Below are 26865 nucleotides of genomic sequence, written 5' to 3' on the forward strand. Positions count from 1 at the left end.
CGATGTCTTATTTGTGCTGTTTTTTTCTTCACCTTTTTTCAGTTAAGAATGAGATTCAATTTTACAATTATTTATGAATGCATTTGGAGTTCTTTTTTCTGTTATTGTAATGCAATGGTGTTCCTAGAACAAAATGTTTCATTGTAGTCTCTTATTGTGGCGCTTTATTGAGGCCTAGGAGCTTTATTTACTTTTTAAAAATGCTTAGATGTTGAATTAATTGACTGCTGTTTGCATTTCCTCTTCAAAGTCAAACAGTTAGATAAAAAACAATGGGATAATCAGTATTTGTTGCTCCTAATCTGGCTCTATCGGTCACACATTAAACCTGGTAGAGCAATTTTAAATGTGTTTGATAACGGAGCACAAAAGATGTGCTTTTAGAAAAAGTAATCTGCACCACAGGTTTTTTTCTCATGGTTCTATATAGCAGTTATTTTGTATTATTATAATCTGTGAAGAGATAGTCAGAGGAATGCTTTCGACAAGAATGATTCTCTCTTCATCTCCAGCATAAATAGTGAAATTTACAGAACTTTACAGTTATTGTTAATCTGCAAAATGTCGCTAAAAAGAAAGGCGTAAAATAACTTCCATGTTTCTGTGTACGGTGTCCCATTTCATCAAAATCCACCCTTGTGATAAATCCCACAGAGCTGGAAAAAGGGGAAACATGTCATGCACAAGGTAGAATCTTATTATGAGGCAAGATTAATTGAATATTACAAAAATAAAATCTATAGTCTGTCAGTAGAAGTAAAAGGAAGATAAGTGAGTATGAATTTAGACATTAGTTACATAATAGGGGATTCTGTCAGATGATAAATCTGTAGTGTACAAAAAGGACAGATGATTACAAATCTATCACTTTTTTGATGTATTTATGTATTTTACTGTACTGTATAGTATTGTGCTGTATAGTGTTGTACTTTAGTTTTTGCTGTTGAATTGTACTGATCATATTAGGCCACTAAATTGTAATTAACTGCTCAGGGACTACAGATGAAAAATGAGCTCATTAGCAAACTCTGGCACATTTAAATTTAGGTGGAAACTTGACTGTGGATTAATGTCCACTGTCCCTGGTAAATAAATGAATAAATAATTAAATAAAATACTTTATGTTATATTTAGAAAACTATGATGTGTATTTGTGACATAATCTTTGTCTAATAAGGCAATGTGACTGTTGAATGATGAGAGCAGCTCGTCTCCAGCAGATGGTGTAATAACCTTTAAGCAGCAGCAAAAACTACAAAACACCAGCATCATGTTTCCAATTATTATTGTGTAATATTAAAAGAATGTCATTGTGTTGAAACACGACATCTGTGATGATTTATCACAGATATTTTTCATGCATTTGCCAAGACACAAAAACTGGCACTTGAAACCACAGTTATTCTAAATCAAAAGCACATTGAATTTCTGAAAAGCATTTTTTTTTGGTAAATAACTAAACAAATGTATCTACAATAAACACACCATTCAAAACAGAAAAGCTTTGTGTGTGCTGTTTGCTAAACGATGCCCTTGAAAAACCACACTCAATCATCAATCACCTGCACCCAGAATGCACCTGTGCAAACACCTGTAACCAATTAGATCACCTAGAAATCAGAGCTTGAACTCTATGAATATAGGACTTAGAGTTAGAGAACTGTATTTGCAATTTTGTTTACAGTACAATACAGTAACTATGTTCATGTTGTCTTCAGTAAAGCGGAGACATTACAGTTTAATAGGATGAAATACTATAAAACCGCCCCAGTTTATTACTTACATTAAGACAATCATAGTGTTTTTTTTGCTATTTCTTACACACTTTGTGTCAAAACTCTTCACAAAAACCAAATAAGACACAACACTTGGAGATAAACGTCTAACGTCTACGTCAAAATGAACATTTTTACATTTCTGCAACAAAAGGATACACACGTGCACCATTTGGATTCCTCTTTCAAAGCAGCAGCAACAACACATTGATGCTTATGCCACACGCTGCTGTCTTTAACAATTTATATATCTTTTTAATTTCATCATACAATACTTTTCCAGTAGCAATCGCAAAACCTGTAAATACAAATTTAAGGTTCTTTCCTTTCGCATTTTCCAGTACTTACAACTTAAAACTTGTACTCCACTACATTTCAGAGGTAAATATTGAACTTTTTACTGCACTATGACAGCTTTAGTTTACATTTGCAAGATTTTACATACAAAACACGTGATGATCTTATAAAATATGATACATTATTAATGATTAAACTACCCAACAATATATATAAGCTCAAATTAGACCAACTACAGCAGAAACATTTTTACATTCAAGTAACTTTATTTCAATATTATGATATTGTTCCCACTCACAGGGGATAGTTTTCAGAACTATGACTATTTTACCTAAAGCACATACTGCTAACAATACTTTCGTACTTTAACACTGCCTTTTCAATTCACGCTTTTACTTTTTCCGCAACAATTTTCTGACATTTACTGGACTAAACTGTCTTGAAAAATAATATTTGACCTACTAATCAGCAATGAAAACATCTCTGGACGGTTCTTGCATTGATCTCGTATCTTTACAGTTTGTCATCTGCAGGGGAGAAGATCAGATATGATGTTAACACCGTTTCACACTTCACCTTGACTGAGCGCGAACAACACGAATCAGACTCATAATGAGTGTCAGAGAGTGAGAGGTCAACAGGGGCCTCCTGCTCTCATTTGTAAGGTGAGGTTTTCTCAGTAAATTCACCAGGGTGTACACTGTTGTTTTCCCAATGCATGCTGGGAGAGGCTCCATCCCCCCGCAGCCCCTGAAGGGGGTAAGAAGCTTAGAAAAATGGCCCGATAGATAAATGGATGGATCATTTATTCTCATACCAGGAGATCATCTGACTTTTTTTTCTCTCCACCAAACTAAGCTTGGTGTCAGTATGTGAAGCCACTGAAAGGAGATGTTATGAATCTTTTACAGCATTTTGTTTGGCAAACTTTAAGTATGTTTTTCCTCCAATAACAAGCTTTCCAACAAGTGAGAGGCATCTAAAAGCTTCTAGGATTGTCCAAACCAACAAATCTTGTTACTAGTTTAATTTAGTTTACATAATAAATGCCTAAAATTGTTTATTAATAATATGATTTCGACTGTACAACATACATTAAAAGCACAAAGATGTACAAAGACTCTCTTTGTTCTTTGTCTTTGTTCATAACCGTTTAGTTTGTGAAATGTTTCACTCAAAAACTTGAAATCATTGAATCTTTTTTCCAAAAACATAAGAGAATTATTTTTTTTGTAGACTGAAATTTAAAAAATGTGATGCCGTTCTTAAGTTAAAGATAAATTAAAAAGTGAAATTTAAAGCTAAAGGGTAAAAAGGTATGTTTTAATAAATAATACATGAATTAATAAAAAAAAATATTTGCTCTATTCTTGCAAATATCACACATCGACAAAGCCAGAATTGGATATTTTATAGATATTATAAGCCTGTTGAATGACAAACTTTATCATATCTATAAAAACTAAAAAAAGCTACGAACAGAAGTTTTGTTCATGAACTAAGGGATGCAAAATAAAAATCTAATACGTGATAAATGTTTGTGTAATTAATCGATTAAGAGTAATGTGAATAAATACGTCATATTCCTGGTATTTCAATGTGTTTAAGATTAGTTCATTAATCAAAATTTCAGTTTTTAACAAACAAAACTGTTAATGTTACATGCAGTATTGCTTTTACACCTTACTACATCATGAAAGGATTTTTGATAGTTTTGCTTTGTGGATATGATATTTCCCAAAATAAAAATAAAGAACTGAATTGCAATAAACATTTATAATAACAACAAAAAAAACCCACAAAGTATCTGAAAAATGAAAGTGAAAGCTCTGCTGCCCTCTTACGACCCAAGCAGCTCCTCCAGATGACACAACGATGCTGCGTTCAAGGCATCTCAAAATGTGGTAATTACGGGCTTCTTCAATGAAAAACACCTTTTTTGCTAGAATAAATTAAAACAAACAAAGCCTTATTTCTTTCACATTATAATTAAAAACAGACGCAGCTACACTTTGGTGTTTTCACATGTGGTTATCTTATTTAAGCTTTGTTAAGTATACTAAAAACCCCAATAAAACTGGAGTAAGCCCAAATTCACATAGACCTTGAACGCAGCAGCAGGGACCAGACTGCCTCACATTGTTAACGTTGATTTCTCCCGTTCCAGGCTGCGTTTTTTTTGTGTCTTCCGTGTGCCAAACCGGGGTCAGAGGTTCCCACAAAACGCATGCAATCTCTGGGACGTTTGGCACCGACCACCGGTAAGATGTGTGGATGCACATACTTTATAATGCAATAATGCTGGATAGAGAGAGAGAGAGAGAGAGAGAGAGAGACCGGGACCGGGAGTCGTGACGCGCAGGTTCTCCTCGGACGCGTCTCTTCTCCTTTTGTTGCGCGTCTTTTACGCACAGACACCTTTCAGTCCGGTTCCTCCCTCCTCCTCCTGTCAAGATTGAATTCTTTATCCTCTTTTTTCTTTTTTTCCTTCATTTCTTCATTTGTCTGTCCTCCACTTGGTTCTGCAGCTCTTCACCATGAGGAGGACCGGGTGGCTGTAACCCTGGTGGGGATGGTGCCGGTGTGAGGAGCCCGGGTGTGTGTGTTGTTTGCTGCGGAGGACATGCCTGCTGTCGGGGGGAAAGGGAGGAAGTGTCTGGACAACATGAATGTTTTCAACCAAGAAAATGTGGAGGAATTCTATGAAATCAGAGACGAGCTGGGGAGGTAAGTTGTGTTTTTCATCCATCATGTAAAGAAAAGAGGGTGGGGAAACATCTGATCCCCATCTCTAAATGTGTGTGATGTATAATGTGCATTTCAACCAATCAGTCCAAAGTGTTCATGGTTCTTAAATCTAAATGCTCCTCTGCATACAGATGAGTTTAAACACCAAACATGCTCTCTCTCTCACACACACACACACACACACACACACACACACACACACACACACACATACACATACATATATATATATATATATAGTGTGTATATATATATATGACGTGCATCCCCCCCCACTGTGAGTGCACCTTGATTAATGCAGTCCACAATGCATCAGTGTCAGTGATGGAGAGGTGAGCGTCTGTCACTGGAGCTGCCTCTTCCAGGGGATTTATTGCAGGACACGGCTTCATTGTGCATCTTTTATAGGGAGAGGAGAGGATTTACATCTTCTCTCCTTCCATCCAGACTGTGTGTTTTTTTTTTTGGTCAAAGGTGAAAGCTTGACAATGTGGGGGGGTAAAGAAGGTTGCATGTAGACGGGTGTTTTTTGGGGGGTCTGGGTAGTTGCTTAAATTACAAAGCAGGGTGGTCACATTAAGAGAGGGAGTGATGTCCTTGATTTGCCGTGACATAACACATGAAACCACAGCGTTCTGCCTTGTTTTCATCCTGACTGTCACATTTTGACATTATAGTAAAAGGCAGAAAGAACAGAAGCAATGGTGCGCTTCTCAAATGAGCAGTCAGAAACATGGAAATGGATCTCTGTGCGTTCCTGTTTATCAAAGCGACACATGTCATAATCGACCAAATTGTTTTGTGCTCTCCGGTGGCTGTCTGGCTACCAGCACTCACCTTCCAGCAGTGTGTGTGTGTGTGTGTGTGTGCGGAGGTTGCTTCAGCTGCTTCACCATGCTACTTTGGTAATAGAGACGATTGTGGAGCTTTGTGTAATGGGATTGAGTTTCTGGCTGGAGGTAAAAGGGGCGGCTATGTGAGCGTGATGGTAGTGTCATTCGCTTGTCGTTCCAACACCAGGATCTCTATTGTAGTCTGTTTTCAAAGCCTGGTACTCATGGATTTGTGGGCACATATTGTACACATTTGCTGTGTTTGTAATAAAGGCATCCTAGAGCTGGTATTTTACTCAGATAGAGTATCACACCGGCCTGTTTTTTGGAAGGATTCCATTTCTTTACAAGACAGAACAATGATGCATGACTTGGCGGACAGTCAAACCTACGCGCATGACATGGAATAATACATTTTACATATTTTATGATTGCCTGAGTAATCTGTCAGTGCGAGGCATGTTTTGCATTGTCAAAAAAAAAAAAAAAAAGGCATGCACCTTATCTCCAGTTAAAACTGGGAACACTGGGCCTCATGCATGGTTTAAGTGGTGACTCCGAGGTTAGTGAGATGTATTTTTAACCATCTGACTTCGTGTCTAAGCATCAGTGCGGATGTGCTCTAAAGACACTAAGTGGACGGCTGTATTGTTTACAGCTACAGACGTGTTGTTCCGTTTTCATCAGCGGGACTTTGGTTGACTTTTAGGAAACATTTTAATGAATGGAAACTTGCCCACAAGCGTCAGTTTTTGGGGGACGTTGGTTATGCGAATTATCCAAACTCCCAAATGGGCACCTACACATGAACAGGTCACATTCACTGAAGTGAAACGAGAAATTTCTGTCAATTTTGGTGCAGTTAAGACAGTTTGCTGAATCTGACTTGGAACACTTGTACGTGTAATTTTGGACATTGTTTCCTAAGTTTTCCTAACAATCATGTTAGTGTTCCAAAATGACAAAAGGCCTTATCTATAAATCACGATGAGCCAATTTGTGTGTAAGTGAACGTTCCTGAACATTTCTTATTGCCTTTTTTTTCACATCACCTTCATGCTACGTCGATGATGTAATCCAGGCATTTCAAAGATATGTTTAATGCATGAGAAATACTTTATGAATTAGTAAAACAAACAGAATGTATGCTAGCTTCTCCACATATTGGAATGACCTCTTTTTAGGATAAGAATATGAAAAGTGATGCTGAACATTTTGCTGTGCTCACACATCTTTTTCTCTCGTGCATTAACTTGGATGAACTTTGGATAAATCTGTTAATTTATGCTGAAAGCTGGTGAGTCTGTGTTTTCATTGGCTGGATTACAGCGGGCTCCACCTGCACTGTAATGCCTCGCACGCTTAAAGACGGAGACAATCTTGATCTCACTGTTCTCAAGGCTCCCGACTCTGGCTGGAATTTGAACGAGGCCTGTTTTGATTTTTAGAACATGAAAAAAATGGGAAATCACCCAAAAACAGGGACTTCAGCTGCTCACTGACACTGTTTGCTTTGGTAGAAGCGAAGGCTGGTGAAGCCAAGCGTCTAAGCTTCATTACTGTGTAGCTACAGTGAACATGCAGCCTCCGTATAATGAGGAGGAGGAGGAGGAGGAGGGTTTGGAAGAAGCAGAGCAGCTGCAGAAGTCAGCACACAGCCAGAGGAGATGTGAGCCGCTGATTTGAGGGTGAAATGTGCAGTCTGATCCGGTCTCTAAAGTGTATTTACTGCCACTGGCATCCCCTGCTCCAGGCTAAAGTCTCCACTATCCAGAATGATGGATTCATCCGACCCCGACTTATCCGCCTCATGGCCTGGACCAGTCTTCCTCAGTGTCTTCCTCCCTGTCAGTGTGGTGTCTGTACATATGTGGGATTACTAGCTAAACTTTTTTTTTCCGCTCTAGAGAAGCAGAAGTCAACACGGAGAACTGGAATTATCAGAAGTGCAAAAAAAAAAAGCCAACTGTCACTCGGGGAATTACAGCATGTTAGCTGTTGAGCCTCCAGGCGAGGCATCAAGTTGTGTCCTGAAGAGCTGCATTTAAAAAACAAAGAGTGTGAGAATCCCAGTGCACCAGTGGAGAAATCCTCCCTTTTTGATCTGGGTCCAAAAGATGTCCAGTTAGCCTGGTATCCCAGCTGTGTTTTACCGGCTCCTTGTAGAAATTGCCACTGCTGCTGCTGCTGCTGTTCTCCTCCCAACCCCTTTTCTTCCTCTAATGAGCCAAGCGTCTGACCGCATCTGTGCTCGGTTGATCCCTCTAATTGCCTCACAGATTGGCATAAAAATTCTCACTTTAGGCTCCAGATCAGCAGGGGGGGGAATTACTGAAGACCTGGTGGTTTACTGGCGTCTAAAAGGATCTCCCATGTGATACCTCCTCGTAATGATTGCTCAAGTGAAGGGAGAAGCATCGTTGAGGCGTTTTTAAGGGTTTATGTGATGGTGGTTTGATGTCTCGCTGTTCAACTGCAGGGATAAAAACACATTACCAAGGTTTAGGGACTCTTCAGCTTGCAGTTGGGGAATAGCAGCACATTGAAGAGCGTGTTTTTTCTTATCCTAACGGGCTCCCATACCTAGTATTCGTTGTATTGTTCAATAGATTGTGTAAAAGCTAAATGATTGGTTGACTGATTGATAAACAGATTAGTTGATGGAGATTTTCTGCTTCTCTCTGTTTTTACATTACTGTAAATTAAACATCTTTGGGGTTGGTCGGGACAAAAACAAGACGTTTGAACATAAAAAAGAAAAAGATGAATTCATCAATTGAGATAATGCTCTGAAAATGAATCCTTAATGAAAACAATCATCAGTTTCATCCCCAATACAGTCTATATCTCACCAATTCATCATTTTTTAATTGCTATTAGTGCTTTTAAAACATATTTTACACCATCATTTGACAGAAAAAACCTCAACAGAACCCCACAGTGATTAAATTCTAATGTGACCCAGCAGCTCTCAGGTGACTTTCCCCTGTTGTTCAGAGACACGGTGCATCCTTATCAATCAATGTTTCCATTGCTGTCAACAGCAGAGAAACCCCCATCACGTCAGCAGCAGACGACACCCAGCGGCTGACATCTGATCTGTTTCATAAGAGGCCAGCATCAGCCTAGAATATCAGCAAAGCTTTATTATGGTCTGGCCGTGGCGTGCAATCATTTAGGATTACCTCAGCTGAGTTCTTCTTCAGCAAAAACACCCGAGTCTGCATTTAAAAAAAAAAAAAAAAAAAAAAAAACAGGCTGTCGGGTCATGTGAGTTGAGTTCTTCAGTTTCCATGTTGCCATTTGTTTGCAGACCCACTGACTCAGCTGCTTTCTGGCTGACTTGGAAAAAGAACAAGAAACGTTAACTGACTTGGAATATATTTGGGTATTTTTTTATTTTTTTGCCTTTTCATCTGGGCCACAGGGCAGTTTTACACTTTGCATATTTTTGCAGGGCTCGGCCTCTATCATTAGTCTGCATTAATCTGACCGCTCTGTGGCTCTCTACCAGTCGGCCCTCCTTTTGTGTCTATTGTGTGTGTGTGTGTGCGTGTGCGTGTGTGCGTGCGTGTGTGTGTGTGGCTGTCATTCGTAGAGGAGGAGGGGTCGCTGTATTTCGGCAGCGATTCTGCAATGCAAATGAAGAGAAAAAGCATTGAACTGGGACTGCATTTAGGTTATTCCCTCAGCAAATATCACCCTAAAGACACATTTCTATGAATACAAACCAGGATTATAAGACATCCACATGGGCTCATGGATTAAATGATGATATAATTCAGAATTCCTTGGGTTTTTTTCCCCTAAAGAAATCTACCATTAGAAAAAATAAACATCAAACTGTGACATCCTTTTTTATTTTCTGTAACACACCAGCACCAGCTAATGCCAAGCACACACTGCATGCAGACTGTGCCCCAGCTACTGACCTAGATTTACCCCCCCTACACTGGACTGTATTATTGGGTGGAGGGGCAGTCTGGGTTTGCAGGAGTGTCCTTGATGAGGCCTGCCACTCAAACACACCCACCCGCACCCAGCCCCCCTCCACCCAAGGGAGCAGCAGCGCTGTCGCATAAATGCAACGTTACCTCCATCAGATTCAAGCTATTCTATCATTCATTGATACAATCTGCTAATAACTAATGTTCATAACAGCTTTGATTTGAGGTCGCTTTATAATGATAATAAAAGAGTAAACGCAGAGTTTACACCATGTGTTTTGATTATGTCACGGCAGTCCCGACTGTTTCGACCTACATTTGAACCGAACGCTTGTAATCTGTAAGTCATCCACGGCAAAATGTAGCTCTTAGGAGGCCATCAGCTTAAAATCTTTGCTGTGGTTTAGCAGCGATCACAACAAACAAAATCGGCCCAGTGTTTACTGTCGGCATCAGGTGTCAGGAGGTCAAATACATATTATGGAAAGAAGCCATTGATAGCAACCATCATAAGACCTATATTCCTTTGGTTGCTGTGTTTTTTACATTTTAGTCATTTAGTCTGACACACTTTTCTGTAACGCTTCGGTCTGTATTGCCAACATTATGCAGCAGTAGTAAAGAGTACATGTGTCAGAGAGGCATGAGGATGTTCCTGTGACTTCAACGTCGTAATATATAAGAGAGACGTGCTAGAAGAATAATTAATAAAAAAGGGAAAGTGCCAATGATCTTCCTCCTCTCTCTCTCTCTCTCTCTCTCTCCGTCTATGTCTCAAAGGCCGGTCTGTCCATCTCAAGCCTTAAGCCGTGTGATCGTTCCAGTCAGACTCCTCAAATTGCGGTCATCTCGCGAGTCAAAATTGAAATCTGACTCACCGTGAATGTCCTCGAGGAGCATAATGAGTTATTTTCAATTAATCTCTGCAGTCAATGGGGGGATAATTGGATCCCTGCCAACTGTGTTAGCGGGTGAGTGGCAGGGATGTCATACTTTCTCTGTGTGTGTGTGTGTGTGTGTGTGTGTGTGTGTGTTAGTGTACGTGTGTGTGTGTTGGGTGTTGGAGGGGGGAGCTACAACCCTCTGTGGTCAATTAGCAGAGATCTGCGGGCAGTGGAGCGTGGAAACCGAGAGGCTTTCCCCTCTTCTGTCTTTCATCCTCCTCAGATTACTTTGGCGCTCTTGCTTAGACTCCGTCACAGACACTTTTCAGCTTCATTTAACAAAACGATGAATCGGATGAAGGTACCTACTGTACATTTGCATGGAGCCTTTTAGTCCCAGAATAGTTGAAATTAGTCGATCAGAAAGAAATAGTGAGAAATTCTTATTCCGTTTGAAAATCTTATATTACATTCAAAAGATGTCGGTTTGTTATGTAACACTCCCTTAGATGTGTTATTTATTCATTTTTATGGGGGAAATCTATTCTCTTATCACACACGCTCGCCCACTTAAGTCCAAGAGGAAGATGCAGCACTCGATGTGCAATTAAACTTTCAGGGATACGGCCCTATAAAATCCTGATTTCATATCTTAAATTCATATCTGCTCAATTATAAACAAATACAGCATGTGTTTTGCTGTTTTCTGTCATTGGTAGCTCTCAGGTTTACCGTTCATCCACTGTCTTTCTCTGAAATGCATGGAAGGTGAAGCTTTTTTTTTTAAAAAGCAGCAACAGCTTATTAGTGTTGAATAGGCGTGAAAACTTCTGGGAAGTTAGCGTGAGCGGTGATAGCTGAGCAGACAAAGAGCACTGAAATCTAGCGTACAGATATCTGTGGTGTGTAGGATGTTTGACGGGAACTGTATGTGCGTTTGTCTGTACATAAATCTGAGGATCCATGTGGGTTTGTTATGGGATGTTGAAGACAAAATGTCACAGCAGGCCTACAGACTCATTCACCTCATTCACTCAAGACATCAACACATTTGCAGCTTTCATACTTAAAGCTGAATACACCAGAACACATCCTCCTGCTGCTCCACGGTTTTCCATGTCTTTGTTTGATTATTAACAACAGTACGAACAAGGAAGGAACGACTACGCATTTCCCACAGACGCATCTTTAAAGTCCATGAATTTTGACAAAACATTAATAGAAGTTTTTTAAACGTGTCTTCATATTAACACACTCTGCGATCGATGACATGTTTGTTTTTTTGATTTTTTTGCGTGGGATTGTTTGTACTGAAGATAATTTGAAGCACTATAATTTGAGCAAATATCATCAGCTCCCAGAGGGATTACAGATCATTGTTGAAGGCTTAAAGTATGTTTGTCGTAAGCATTGAGGTATATTATCTAAAGCCTCAGTCTGGCTCGGTGCAGATTGAATGACTGACTGATTCTGGTGTCTGTCTGGTTGTTTCACGAAACTACAGCTGAGTTTTTAGGCATTTTAGGCAAAAAAAACAGGATCTACACAGCCAAGCCTCAGAAAAATCTTTCTATAAATTAGGATTAGATTTTAACTTTTGTGCGATCTGAGGACACGGTTATGTTATGGTTAGTTGCCGAGCGACTCATTGCCCATTCAGGTTATAAATTTAGTTTGTGGAATCCCCCGTTGATATTTGGCAGAGGCGTCCAACTCTGTTGACAGTAAACATCACCTATCAGTATTGTGTTAGACTCAAAGTCTGTCTAGTCCTGTTTGGGACTTTCCCCATTCCCTTAATGGTCAAACTGGGCTTTAAGTAGCCAGTAGTTTCTGCTAGAGTTTTGAAAAAAACGTCATCAATGTTATGAAAACCAAAGCATGTGGTGTGTTCTTGTTTCCTACTTGCCTATTTAGGCAAATGACAACGACTGGCTCAGCCTACACAAAGGTCATGGCTACAGCATGTACGTTTTCTGAATGAAGAGGTGAAGAGATGTCATAAATATGATAATTGCATACGGAGTCAAACACGTTCAGCTGGTCGGTCGTCGGCTTCAGTAGTGCTGCTTTTATTTTCAACAACACCTAATTATGTTCTCATGCCTTTTTATATAAGCAGACATGCAGCTAAAATGTATGGGCATAATTTGAAACCCAATTTTCCTGCTCCTGTTGACTCTGACACAGTTCGAGGTGAAACTTTTTCTGTTGCTGGTTTCTGGGAGGACCGTTGTTGTCGTTTCGGAGTTGCCAAGGAAATGTTCATACCCACACAGTCTGTTGTGTTTGGTTTTCCTTGAAGGTCCTCTCCTTGAAGATCAACCCTTTTGTGTTGTCTGTGATGTGTTTCTGCTTCGAGATAATCAAAAGAAAAGGGGCAAGGGGGGGTTTCAAAATTCTTTCAGTTTTAATTCATGTCAACCAGGTCATTACCACGGATCATAAAGCACGGTCATCATGTAGTTTTTGAACGTCATCTCCTGCCTCCTTGTCTTTTCATAGATTGCCTCGTATTAACAACAGGGTCACGTCAACACACAAGAGTCTTTGCTTAACCTACAAAACCAGTCTGTCATGACAGTTAGCCACCTCGAAACCTGCTGAATGTCAGTTTCATATAGGGGCCCCCTGTTTTTCAAAGAGCGAACGCAAAATAAAGCAGGAGACGATGGATGGAGCAGCTGAAATACCAGCAGCCCCCCTCCTCACCTTCTGCCACCAGCTCCTCGGTTGTCAGAACAACGGTCTTGCACTTTGCTCAATTTGCATGCACAGGCTGATATCAAGCTGGTTTTCTGTTAGCGTCACCGTCTCTCCTAGTCCTTCTGCTAAGCTATCTGAGCACACCAGTATCTACAAACCACACGTACCCCAAAGCTTCTCTCCCCAAATGACAGATTGAGTGCAAACCTGAAAGAATCATCATGTTGTTGTTGTTGTTGTTGTTGTGATAAGTAATGTACAATTCAGAGGAGACAAGATGTGAGTTTGTTACTTATTGATTGGGTTAAAAACTCAAAATATTTACAAATAAGGTTGGGAATCAGGACTACATTTTGTGGCACTGACCAAAATGTGTCCATAATGCTCAGTATAGATAACATCAAGTACATTTGTAATCTTATATGTTGATTAAATGCTTGTGCCAATGTAAGAGTGTTAGCCACAGTAGCGCCAATGTCCGTTTGTTCACCTACAATTCTGTTCCAGATGAAATATCTCAAAAAACATAAATTTGCCATGAAATATTGGACAATCATTCATGATCCCCAGAGGATAAACCATACTGACTTAAGTGATCCCCTGACTTTTCCTCTAGCTTCAACATGATGTTGACTTTTTAGGTTTTGAGTGAAATATCTCAAAAACTATGGGATGGATTCTTATAACGTATGGTTCACACTGTGAGGTTCCCCCACAGGGTGATGTGTAATAACCTTGGTGCTCCTCTGACATTTTCTTTAGCGCCATCATCAGGTCAAAAATGTAATTTGTCCACTACTTTGACCTACTGTATTACCTACAAAACTAATGACATCAGCCATCAGTCTCAGCTGCGCTTTGTGTTTAGAGATAATCAACAAAAAGTTAACCAAAAATGGTGAACTTGGTAAACATGTCACCTCCTAATCATCCACATGTTAGCTTTTGCGCTTTTTAGCATGCTGACGTTAGCATTTAGCTCATAGCATTGTATTGGCTGACTCTGAGTCTTGTTATATGTAGCAAGGTAGTTTGCTTTAGACAACATTTGAGAATTTGGGGGTTTTTTGTTAAAAGAAAAGCATTTCAAAGTTTCTCAAAGTAAGATAATCACTTGGGTATTAGTAGATAAACAAGGGTATTATGTGGGCAGTACTTTTGAAAATTGTCAACAATACGGAGGCTTAATTAGAACGATATTGACCTTGACATTGGCCAAATAGGTGACTACATGATTCTACTCGTTGGCTTCATTGTCAGCACTGTTTTTCAGCCAGCAAAGAATATATAATTTAGAGATGAAAAATCGTGGCCTTTTATTAAGTAATTTTTTGGCACAGATGGGAATGTCCTAATTATTCTTATTAATGATCTCTGCATGATTAATTTAATATCCAGGAGCACTCACTATAATATGTGCCTTACATTTGTCCAGATTAGTCTTCCTAAAACTAGCACAGAGACGATTCTCATCAAGGTACCAGGACGATTATCTTCAGAAAAGTCTTAAGAAAGTGTGTTTTAATCCACATCTGTGTGTCTCTTATGAATATTTCCAAATCAAAACCCTAGGAGATCATAATAACAGTTTTCAGGGTTTGAGGAATCTGTTCAGGAGCTCTTGACAGTGAGAATGTTTGGGAACCATGGTGGCTGGAGATCATAACAGCTCTGAAGATGCTAAAAGAAACCTTTCACCTCTCTTTACCTTCTAAGCACAATGTGTCCATTGTCGGCGTTGCCTTAAAACCTTGGAGCTGGGGGAGGTGAATGACATTCCTCCGACATGTTGAATGGCTTTTCACCGTAGCTACTAGACGAGGGCAAACACTGCCTGCCTCTCATTTAGCTTTCTGTCAGTAATCTGTCTGTCAGTGCTGTCGCTTATAGTTTCTGAAGCTGCAAACTGTGACCCCTCCCTCCCGAGAGGTCACATTTAGCTGCTAAACGGCACTACACCTGTAGAGAGATCAAAAGTCATAGAGAGTCACAGCCATGTAGGAGGTCTTGACAACATAAATGACTCTTACATTCAAATATTTGGCGTAAATATTCAAGAGATTTGGTTTTTTTTTTGCTGATGCCTCCAATCACTTTTGTAGTTTGTTGTTAGTTTGTTGGTTATCTAGTTTTCAACCGGTAGTATTACATGAAGGATAAATAATGTTGCCGTGGTAACCTGTAGGCGTAATATACCTTGAACTAGTGGTGTCCTGGTGGCTGAGGACTTTAAAATATTGACCATGTAATATTGAGGAAAAGATTGTAAAATTTTGGGCTAGGTTCTGGTGTTTGGAAAAAACAAATCCCATAAATTTTGTATAAAAGAAAAAAAAAGGAAATGCATCGGCTACAAGGGCTGTCAAAATGCTGTTTGAATGTTTGTTAAAGATACATCGATTTCAAACTATTTGAATATCTATTTTTGCGCAATATGTCCATGTCACTGTGTCCTAACCTGCTGCAAGCCAATCAGCACTGCACAGTTTGCTGTTTTGTTTCTATTTATTCCTTCTGAAAGGGCTGCAATGGACGAGGAATGTTATCGATACGATATCTCCTAATTTCACTACGGAAACCTAAAAAAAGGTGACAGCCGGCTGGAGGGATATCACCTGAACGTCTACTACTCACTGTTGGCAATTTTGCAAGTCATTCCCAGTAAATATCACATTATAATACATGTGTTTACTATTTAAAAAGACCATATACGTTGGAAGACAGCAAGTGCTTCTCACCCCGTGTTTTTTAGGGGTTACATCTCCAGTCTGGTCTCTGATTTCTGAAAGAATTCAGAGGAGAGAAAACATGAACACTGTGGCGGTTGCTTTGCCATCCCCTGTGGTCGGCTTGTTGATAGCATTGCAATATTGCGGTTATTGCAACAGCGTAGTGTCTGTCAACAGAGTGTCTGATGAAAAGCAGCAACAGCTGACCTTGTTAGTCTGTGTGTGTCATCATGGGAATATGCAGTCTGGAGACACCTACTGTATCGGGAACTATCAAAGAGGCCGTTTTGAATACTTCACTTTGTCTATGTCTGCATGAGGACAGATTTTATCTCTGCAATAGCATCACAACTGTACAAGATGTTGTCACGAAACTTTACGGGTGTTTGATTGAGATCGAAATGAATGCAGAGTAGGAATATGGGTGTGGTCTGAGCAAGGAGGCGGGCTGGTGTGATCCCATTGTAAAATGATCTATCAACGCTTCTCATTATTAACATTGTTGAAATATATTGTTGTTAAACAGGAACTGAGGTCTTCCAGTGTGGCTCTAACATAGCTTTGCCATACCAACCAAAAACTAGTATTGTCCGTTGCCATGGCATTAGTAATACGAACTAACTTGAATGGGGGCTGGGGTCAGAAAGAAAAAAAACTTGTCCCGTCCGGACATCCTCTTGACAAAATCCATATCTGTACGCAAACACAGGATTATCTACCACACTCTTCCTTCCTCCAACCAGCGCTGGTTCTCTCTGCTCAGTCTCTGAATCCTGTTGCCGTGGTTACCCTTCCGCTGTACACAATGGCGTGGCGGTTGCATAATGTTTTTTTCTTTCCGCCCGGTGCAGTTTGTGGCCCACACTACAGCTGAGTGGGCAGGGAGCACTCCGAGCTGCCCTCCCACACTGCGCTCCATGCTAATGAAAAGCTTGGCCTCACCGGGGAGGTTTCACACTGAATCACGTCGGACAGCAGAGAGCTGCAGAGCCTGTGGTTGCTGCCACGCTGCAAAGGCAACGTCCTTTTGGCCTCTATGTCATCGGTTGGTTTGCTATTCTCGTCTGAACCTGGTGGGACTCAACTGGCTGTAAAAACTGACCAAACCTGATGTGAAAGAAGCTGGAATCTTCACGTCAAGGGACTGTTTTTGTTTTGGCAGCATGTCTTTGCTGAAACATAACGCATACGAGTACACAAGGAGACATCTTTGCATACATACAATATTTTGTTTGAGGTAGTTTTTGTTTCAGGAGTTGGACAGATGTTTGTGAGGTTTTTAATGTGGGAAGATTGTAACTTGCCATTACCAACGATTAATATCTGTAACAGAGGGACCACATATCAAAACAATGATTCAAATGTTGCACTTGGTTTTACATATTTGTAAATCAAAGGGTTTCCGACTGTTGATGGGACAGAACAAATCATTTGGAGACCTCCTTTCAGTATTTTCTGTCATTTTATAAACTACACAATCAGATAAATCCACAATTATTGTTTCTTGCAATCCAAGTATAATGGCAGCCGAATGGTTTTACTGTTGTTGATTCTTTTTTTGTTTACTAGTCTTAAGTTTGTATTCCTTTATTGGACAGTTGAGAGTGAGGAGGCAGACAGGAAACAAGGGGAGAGAGAGAGGGACAAGCAATAAAGGTGTCGAGCTAGAATCAGACCAGGCATGTTGTGGTTATTTGGTATGCCCCTTAACCATTTGGTTACTGGTTTAACAATGTTCAGTACAGTGCTGAACTCATTATATTTCTTCTTATTATATAGGTCTATCAAATGTTAGAAAATAGTGAAACAGTACCTGTAACAATCGCCTAAAGTGACTTCTTTTAAGTTCTCGTTATGTCCGACTAACAGTACAAAACCCAAATATCAGCTAATCAATTAACTCTAGTTTTAACAGCATAATTGTTTTTGTATGTTATGAATTTTAAAAAGCTGCACTCACTGCTTCCTAGAGCACAGAATGGGAGGCATAACAGATTACAAATTTATGTTTTGTCAGCAGTATGTAGTTTCTGTTCTGGTTTTTATCTGCCCTGTCATCTACACTTACCATTTCCTTCAGCACATCAACACCCAAGACATGTCAAATGTAGAGGAAGTGCTCAGAGCTTTGTCGTCTCCAGTCCTGGACGAGTAGACTGATGTGGTGAATTTGGGCACTGACAAAAGGATGGCAGTGCAGTTCCCCCGGGGCTTTATTCATCCCCCACGAGCCAAAGACAATTTAATTAACTAGAGAAGCAGAACTGTAATTGTAGTGACCGGGCACATCTCACACAAAAACAAAGATCGGTGCTTTATTGCTTTTCATGTGAAGATGTGGATGGAAAATACGCAATACGGTTGGAAAAAATTGCTTTGTGGTTGTTAAATTGAGGTGGGGTTAGTAAAACGAACAAGGAATAATAAGCTGAACCATTTCCCATCATCACAGTGCTCTCTGCTCTCTACCTCTCACTGTCGTAGGTTTTACACTCCTAAGTGCCAAGCAATTTGGCAGCAATGCAGCAAAGATGTTTTTTTCTTGTTTTTTTTTTTATCCCCATGAAATATTAATCTCTGATTTTGAAAAGCAAAATGCATCATTGCACATTACAGCCGAGGTTTATGCGATTGCCTGTTTTTTCTTGAGATCAAACACTTGGCAGTCCTGTTTAAAACCTCAAGTTCATCAGCAAATCCTCAAAAAACCTGGCTGCGTTTGTGTTTTCCATTATAGTTGGACAGATGAGTTTCACTGTGTTTCTTCTTTTATAAGTATGGAAACACTGCAAAGTGAAAAGTCAAACTAATGAGCAACTAATGGACTGGCTCAGTCTTTAAGTGCTTATTGTAACGGAGTACAATTGTACGTTTCAGTTTGAGTTGCAGTATATAAGATAAGAGATAAGAGAATCCTTTATTAGTCCCGCAGCGGGGAAATTTGCAATATATATGCACATATTCACATTTGCACTTACAGTTTCTGACCTTCACCTTTTATAAAACACTCTTTTCCAATAAATGGTAGCACGGTTGCTCGTTTTCTTTAGAACGCAGGTGTATTGATTTGCTGAGACTGGCTGCTGTTGGAGTACTGCAAACTTAGTGTGAGTGGGCACATTGGAGCACTTCAGCCTGAAAGAAGTTGAGTAAACGCAGTGCAGCTAGTTGAAAGAGAGGTTACATATTGCTGTTATTACACAGTATTTCCCTGTGTATTCCACTCCCTAGGTTTTGAACAGAAATTGTGGAGTTAGACATTATAATAAAATTACAATTTTAACGACTGCAGATTGTCTTTTTCGATGCGTATGAAAAGCCTGTCGCACTTGACCGCTCTCTGCCAGGCTGACATGTTGATGACTGATCCCATCAGCCAATCATCGGGCTGCTGGAAAGCTGCTTTGTCACAAAGCTGATTCGGATCTTACTTTGTTTCCTTTTGAGTGGTTTTAAAGCTGTTCCTCACCGGTGTGATGCGAAAATGCGGTGCAGGAATGTTGTGAATTTGCAGCAGATTTTCAGTATTCCCATATTGCATAATTCACACTGGTTTCTGTTGAGAACTAACCACATTGCCATGTTCCAATTTCATCAATGAGCACGACTTACTTTCCTCTGAAAAAGTGTCCACTCTTCGCAACAGAAACAATCCAGACAGACGTTGACTGAGGGTCAACTACACAAAACATATACTAATCAAACTCCAAATTTGATGCTAACATTAGCTTTCGAAAATACACATTCTCTGTGAAATACACAGAAGAAAATGGCTTACCAACATGTAGAATGATGGAAATATTTTTATGACGTCACCTTGAACACAGGATTCTATTGGTCAAGCATTTCCATATTTTTTTATAGGTATTTTTTTAGCTTATTGTAGCTGTTTTCAGTGAAAAAGCTTTTTAAAAATTGTACACTACCTGCTCAGTGGCAGACAGCAGACGGATGCAGTCAGAGCTGGTGAAGATAGTTGAACATTTGGCAGCTTAAGAGTCACATCGTTATTGCGGGAGTTGGTGGAGACCAAAAATGGAGCTAAACGAGAATCAATATTGAACTTTCATGCGCCATGGGGCCACTCTAGCTGAATCACGATGTTGCTTCCTACCTGTTGAATGTGTAAATAGACTGTTTCACCAAATCAACTTAAAAGGTGATGATACGGCAACGTTATGGAACCAAAAAAAAAATAGTTATAGCAGGTTTGAACAATGTCATGTGAGTACAAATCTTGTGACTTTGTTTTGCTTGTCACTGGGCAGCATAAAGCAAAGTGAACAAAATACAAAAAAAAATGCAACCATGCAAAGTTCCTCTTTGGTTCACACCGAAGGAAACCAAACTGTGGGTGAGATCACGCTCATTGTGTCGTCCTCCACCCGTCCATGTGCATTAGCATCAGATCTGACAGAGAAGCTGTGTGTGTGTGTGTGTGTGTGTGTGCGTGTGTGTGTGTGTGTGTGTGTGTGTGTGTGTGTGTGTGTGCGTGTGTGCGTGTGCGTGAGATGTATTTCTTCCTGGATCTCTTGCTAGCTTGCCTGTTATTGTACTTAACACTTTTCAGCTTTTCAGCACCCTCTCATATTTCACGGTAGTAGCACACAGAGCCAATCAATAGCTGGCTTACAGTAGTGGAGGTGATAAATACACAGTACTGGCCACTATATCACAAGGACAGGGCTTCTTATCATTCAAAGATAAATCAATACGAGGACCTTGAAAATGATGCCCTGATAACTACGCTTTATGTTATGAAGACGTCTTTTTGTCAATGCTTCATCCTATATTGTGTTATAAGGTATTTATTTAGTAGTTGGCAGGCTGTTATTGGTGCCAAAACAATCAGTCAATCAACAGAAAATGCTATGCTAGGTATTTTGTTAATTGTAATTTATTTATGCAGCAACGTTTTCTAATTTAATATCATTGTAAATTTGATAAAAACATTTGAAGAAGTCATGATGAGCTACAACAACTTGTGGCATTTAAAAAAAATAAAATGTTTTTACATTATGTAGAATAAGTGATTAATCACATCAAGGACATGCAGTGCGTTACATTAATTAGAAGCTCTGTATTGGTAGCATTAATTTGTGTTTAATAGAACTGTGAATTAAAATAATTCCATGACCCACATTTGTATTCACACCATCATGCGGTTTTTGTTTAAAATTTTTGTGTTGTTAAAATGTTCTGCCTGCGGTCTAGTTTGACAATTAGTCAAATTGTTGAGGAAGTTACATTTAAATCAGTCTCTCGATTTCCAAAAACCTGTTTCAGTGAGGTAGCTCTAGGCTTTTGTATCCTACAGAGATTTACAGATCTGAACAGTTGTTGATTTTTATGTGATAGAGAGGAGTTATGGATTTGAAATGCTGAACTTTTGAGCTTTGCCTGTTCGCAACCAATCACTTTGTACTGATGTTGTACATAATGTTCTTCTTTAGAGCCAGCAATGAGTCAGCCCTCATCAATGAAATGACAGCTGCATGCTGCTGTAGTTGCTAGCAGCGTTACTTGTTGCTTTGAAAAATAATTTTGCAGCTACTTCAACTGTTGGGAGAAGCTCAGATGTTTGAACGTGCTGCAAGAAAAAGGATGTATGTGTTTAAACCATTGTGACACAGACGATCTGTTGCAAGCAGGGCTTTTATTTTATCCTTGTATATTGAAAGGGATGATTCGGGTGTGTTTGTGGAGGGTGGTGGTTTAAATGTCATGATAGACATGCATTGCACTCCCACGCGTGTAGGCTGTATTTAAGAGGCTGTAACGTATAGAAGGATTATGGGAGGATTGAGGGAAAACATTAGAAGGGGCGAGTATCATACCTTTCTTTTCCCAGCCCCGGTCTCAAAGGAATTACTCACCTATTGGATTATTCTGCAGTAAATCATTTACATCTAATGCGCTCCAGACAAGAATAAGCTTGGTCCTTTTAAATAAAGGCTTGGTCATGCACGGTCTGCTGGCTGGGAGACAAATGGCGCCGTTGGTGAAATACCCAGATAGATATCAAGGAGATCCTAAAGCCAGCTGGAGCAAATGCTGAAATCAGCTCTCCAGTGGGGGAAAAAAGTGTGTGTGTGTGTGTGTGTGTGTGTGTGTGTGTGTGTGTGTGTGTGTGTGTGTGTGTGTGTGTGTGTGTGTGTGTGTGTGTGTGTGTGTGTGTGTGTGTGTGTGTGTGTGTGTGTGTGTGTGTGTGTGTGTGTGTGTGTGTGTGTGTGTGTGTGTCATGTGTGTCATCTTCAGCTGCTGTCAGCCCAAGCTGTGCCAGACATCCTGCGTTGGTGACTTGATCTTCACACTGAGCTTGTTATCACCTCGTTCTCACCGAGGAAGCTGCCTTCTCAACAGAACCCCGTGTCTTACTTGTAGAGCTAAAAAAATAATAATGGTGTGTCACAAATAGATAAGGAATTTCATATAGGTCTGGCTCACATCAACACAACATGATATATCCCTTGACTTCTTGTCTTGGCTTGGTTAACGTTGCATGAATAGTGGCATCAATATTTTGTGTTTGTTGGCTACAGAAATAGTCAATCTAAAATAAAAGAAGTCATAATGTCTAGATTCTGGTTTGGCAGTTGTGCCACAAAGTGCTGAGTCATTCCAACCAAACAGTTACCAAGGAGCCATAATTAGCTATTATCTTCTTGAGTTGTTACCTGATAGCAGTCAGAGATGCTTCCTCAATCCTTGACTGTTAAAGGAAATGATAAGCCACACCGTAAACGTACTGATTATCAGTCAGCGCTTTATGACTGTAAAGGGGAAAGTTCCTCTCAACCTGTTTTACAGGAAACAACAACAACAACGTATAAAACAAAATCCGTTGCATCCTTAGTTTTGCAGGTAAGCTTCAAGGTAGAGATGCGATCCGCAGGAAAAACTTGATTCGCTCGACAGCTCACAGGTCAGTCTTCTCACTGAGCGGACACAGAACTATCACAACTCTGTCTTATTTGTTGCTTTTTATAAAAAATTGCAACCTGCTCGTACGCCTTATTGTTCCCAACGAGCAACTAGTTGTCGTGACATTTGGTCTTCTGATTGAAACATTTAATAGTAGTTTTTATGTCTTTTAAGAGTTTCCACATCAGTCTGGAAACTTGTTTTATGAAGATTAAAATATTGCATTTCCCAAATATATTGCTTAATTTTGCTGCTGTATGTATATGTATGTTACATTACATTATATTAGGCCTGCAATTTACAATTGTTTCTATTATCAGTTAGCCTGGGCAGTTATTTTCTCAATGAATCAATTATTCTTTTGGTCATTAAGATAGAGAAAATAGTGGTAAAAAGTCTGTCAACAATCCTAAACAAAAAATAAAGATAATAATGAGTTTACTATCACATTGTAGAGAAAAGCAAGCATATCTTTGGCATTCGTGCTGGAAAAAAACCCCATCTATCGTTTCATATCATTCCGATCATTTAGCAGCTGCTCTTGTCCAAAGTGACTCGTTATAAGTCACTTGATTCAATATATCTGCAGTCTGAAGAAGGCTTTAAAAGGTGTTTCCGGCATCAGGACTGTGTAATCGAGGCCTTTGTACATCTGGAGCTTTTGAAGCAACACTGAGCTGACATGAAATCTAATTTGCCGTGTTTGCAGTGTCTCATCCGACGCTCTCGGCCCTGACCTCTCTGTACGTCTGTTTGCATGTGAATTGGCTGAGAGCAGGTTCTGTTTTTGAAGCAGCAGCGTCAGTTACTTTGTGTTTTTTGTATATGCAACTGAGGCTCCCATGTGTGCACATTCAACAGGCGGGGCCGTACGAAGCCAACCTCACGTTTATCAGGGCTAAGAGAAGCGTGCAGCAATAAATGTGTTTACCGACCGCGCTGTCTTTCCACAGACAAACACAGTGTTGGGTAATGCAACGCTCTCCAAGGCATTGTGCCACTGAGCCAGGCAGCTCTCTGGTAGACACAAACAAACCTCTCCTCTCCTTTCCCAACCAGTGTTCCCAGAGCTCCCAATCCTCCCCTCTCCATCCAGTCGCTTTACAGAAACAAGTAGGCCAAAAGTAGGGGAAGCCTTGTCTGCGCTTTAAGCACTACAAAGGGAACGCAGCAATTTGATCCTGCAGACTATCTGGGTTGTTTTGCGCTCTGCAGGGTTGAAGGAGGGGTGCGGGGGGTGGGGGGGGGACGCTGCTCTTGAAAAACAGCCTCGCCGCCTCTCTGTTTGTCAGCGATTCCCAGGGAAGGCGTTCCTCTTCTCTGCCTGCTCATTATTTCTGCCTCCATCTCTGCGATTGCTCAGCAGCGTTGGTGCAAGTCAGTGCTCCCTCCCTCCACATCCCTGGAGGATGAGAGGGATTTCCCAGCTAGTTCCTGCTAGGTGGTGAACAATAAACACATACAGCGGGGTAGAGATCCACCACATTAACTCCTGTTTGACGTAGCTCTTAGCTCCCATTAGCAGAGAGCGGAGTGGAGTCTCGGCTCTCGGGAAGAGGAACCCGACCGGGGAAAAGGGTGTTTGGTTTTCAAGGCAGCCCTGGGTTTTGGTTTCCCTCCACTACCTCACCGAGGGACGAGAGCTCAGCTGAACCGCTGCCATTTTCCCCCTTGTTTGTATGTGTGTGCAGCTGGTGTTGTTCACAGAAGGGGTGGGCTCACTTCCCCCTCTCTTTATGTGCGTACAGTGGGAGAGCTTTGGGAAACAACAGAGGTGTGTGGTTTGATTCCCGCAGGCTACACGCTAGTTGTTTTATTAGCGTAGTCTCTGTGCTTAAATGGATGATTGGAAACTTTCCCATTTTAGTTTTATTTTCATGAGATGCGGCAGATTATGCACGTATGTATACATGGGGTATACGTGTTTTGGTGGCGGGAGGAAACCAATGCAAACCCGCCAATTCACCAGTTATCTACAGTTTATAGAAATATGCAGAAATGCACATTTCGACGCATTCTTGTGCGACTCTCTTGAGCTGCATTATAAATGATAGTGCTATTACGTGATGTCAAAACATATGAATTATCTTTTTATCAATCACTCCATTGAAAAGTCCTCTTTCAGCCTTGGAAAACTTCACAACAAGATGAATTATAGAGTTATAGCACCTCTATACATTGTTCCTTCTCCTCTAGAGACACTGTTACGCTTCACTGCCGTCTCAACCTGACACCCAACAGGTGCTTTGACATAATAGTCCACCCAATAAAGGCATGTAGCATGAGTTTGAGATTGCGATATCTAAAGGTATTATTCCTGCAGAAGTTCAGAGAAATTTTGAAAAAACATTCATGTCTACTGAATTCAGAGAATCGTGGAGCAAAATACATTTGAATATGTCAACAGTGCTGGGCTCAGCCTTGGCAATCCACAAAACTCTCAACTGAGAGAAATATGTAGTTGCATTGAACAGTGAACTTTTCAGTGTATTGTGTGAATTTGGCTGAATTGGCTCGGATTTGCAAGGCTCCACTTGCCTATTTAATTGTCAGGCAGCATAATAGCCCTCACAAAATATTTTTCACACAGAATATTTTCAAGTGTCTGCGATGGTTGTTCTTTTTTGTACGCAGAAGGTTTCAGGACGCTGAAGAGTCTCACACAACTTTTTGCCGTCCTTTCCTTTCAATCCCGATGCTTCATACACGTATTATGTACGGTATGTTTTCGTGTGAATAAAACCATCATAAGGATTCAAGAAAGAAGTAAATGTGGAAATAAAAACATCAGAAGTGTCACAGGATGTCTCCCAAAAACTGCACAGATGGTGTTTAATCAAGAAACAGGAAATCAGTTTTGTTCTCCTTTCTCATCCAGTATTTTCACACCCAAAGTCCCACGGCTTCACAGATTACACTTTTCCTCTGCATGAACTTTCAGCAGTGGAAAGTTTGACAGCAACACAAATGAGTTGAAGGAGGATTCTGCTTGTTTGTCTTGGGCTTCTGGTCTCTTTCTTCTGCTGGCATTGCAGCACCATTAGATGACCATGTATTTTTGTATCTTTCCTACTTTTCCAGTTTCAGTGGTTTGCATATGAGGTTGTACGTTTAACAGTTTACTTTCTGTTCACCTGGATGTGTGTTTGTCGAGAAAATGAGCATAAAAGGAGAAGGATGAACTTGTAGGCCAAACATACAGTACCAGTCAAAAGTTTGGACACACCTTCTCATTCAATGGTTTTTTCTTTATTTTTATTTTTTTCTACATTGTAGATTAATATTGAAGACATCCAAACTATGAAGGAACACATATGGAATTATGTGGTAAACAAACAAATGCTCAACAAACCAGAATATGTTTTATATTTTAGATTCTTCAAAGTAGTTGAATGAGAAGGTGTGTCCAAGCTTTTGACTGGTTCTGTATAATGGTATCCATAAGCATTCTCATCACCTTAGCTGTCTAAACTTGACCTTTACAGCTGCACATTTGCCATTAAAGTGATAATTCTGTGAGGTAAAGTAATGCGCAGTGTTCACTCACAGGTCCTCAGTCATTTGAATACAGATATTGGAGTCCTATGTGTGTGTCTGCATGTATAATATTACACACACACACACACACACATTGTCAACACAGCCCTGTACTCAGACACAGATTCAACCCTGATGTTTCTGTCCCTTCTGTCTACACAACGGAGGCCTGACTGACAGGTGGGGCGACCACGATAGGGAGAAGCCCCACTGAATGGGGGGTGGGAGTGTCATTAGCATGAGAAAGCACTTCATCCTAAAGCTCTCTCTTCCTCTTCACGGTGTCCGCTTCGTGTCTCTGGTTCAGTCACTTCCTCAAAGAGACATCATTCCCCTCAGCTAATCGGTAGTTCAGTTCGTCAGCAAACAATCCTCCAACCGTCACCATCAGATTACTTCCCTTCAAAATATGTCAGTTTAATGTGGTTGATTGTTATACTGTTATCAGAATATATATGCAGAAGGTTTTGTAAACCATCAACACA

The 26865-nt window shown here is 40.3% G+C and overlaps 1 protein-coding gene across 1 annotated transcript in view; it reads left to right on the forward strand.

Moving 5' to 3' along the window:
* The first annotated feature begins 4272 nt into the window (after positions 1 to 4272).
* The window catches only part of dapk1 (death-associated protein kinase 1), an 82062-nt gene continuing 59469 nt past the window's right edge, over positions 4273 to 26865 (forward strand). The window contains 2 exon segments of the mRNA XM_054610446.1: positions 4273 to 4333; positions 4601 to 4799. Of these exon segments, the coding sequence (XP_054466421.1) occupies positions 4696 to 4799 (104 nt within the window). The 5' untranslated portion in view covers positions 4273 to 4333; positions 4601 to 4695.

The sequence above is a fragment of the Anoplopoma fimbria genome, chromosome 13 (genome assembly GCF_027596085.1).
Source record: "Anoplopoma fimbria isolate UVic2021 breed Golden Eagle Sablefish chromosome 13, Afim_UVic_2022, whole genome shotgun sequence".
Taxonomy (NCBI): domain Eukaryota; kingdom Metazoa; phylum Chordata; class Actinopteri; order Perciformes; family Anoplopomatidae; genus Anoplopoma; species Anoplopoma fimbria.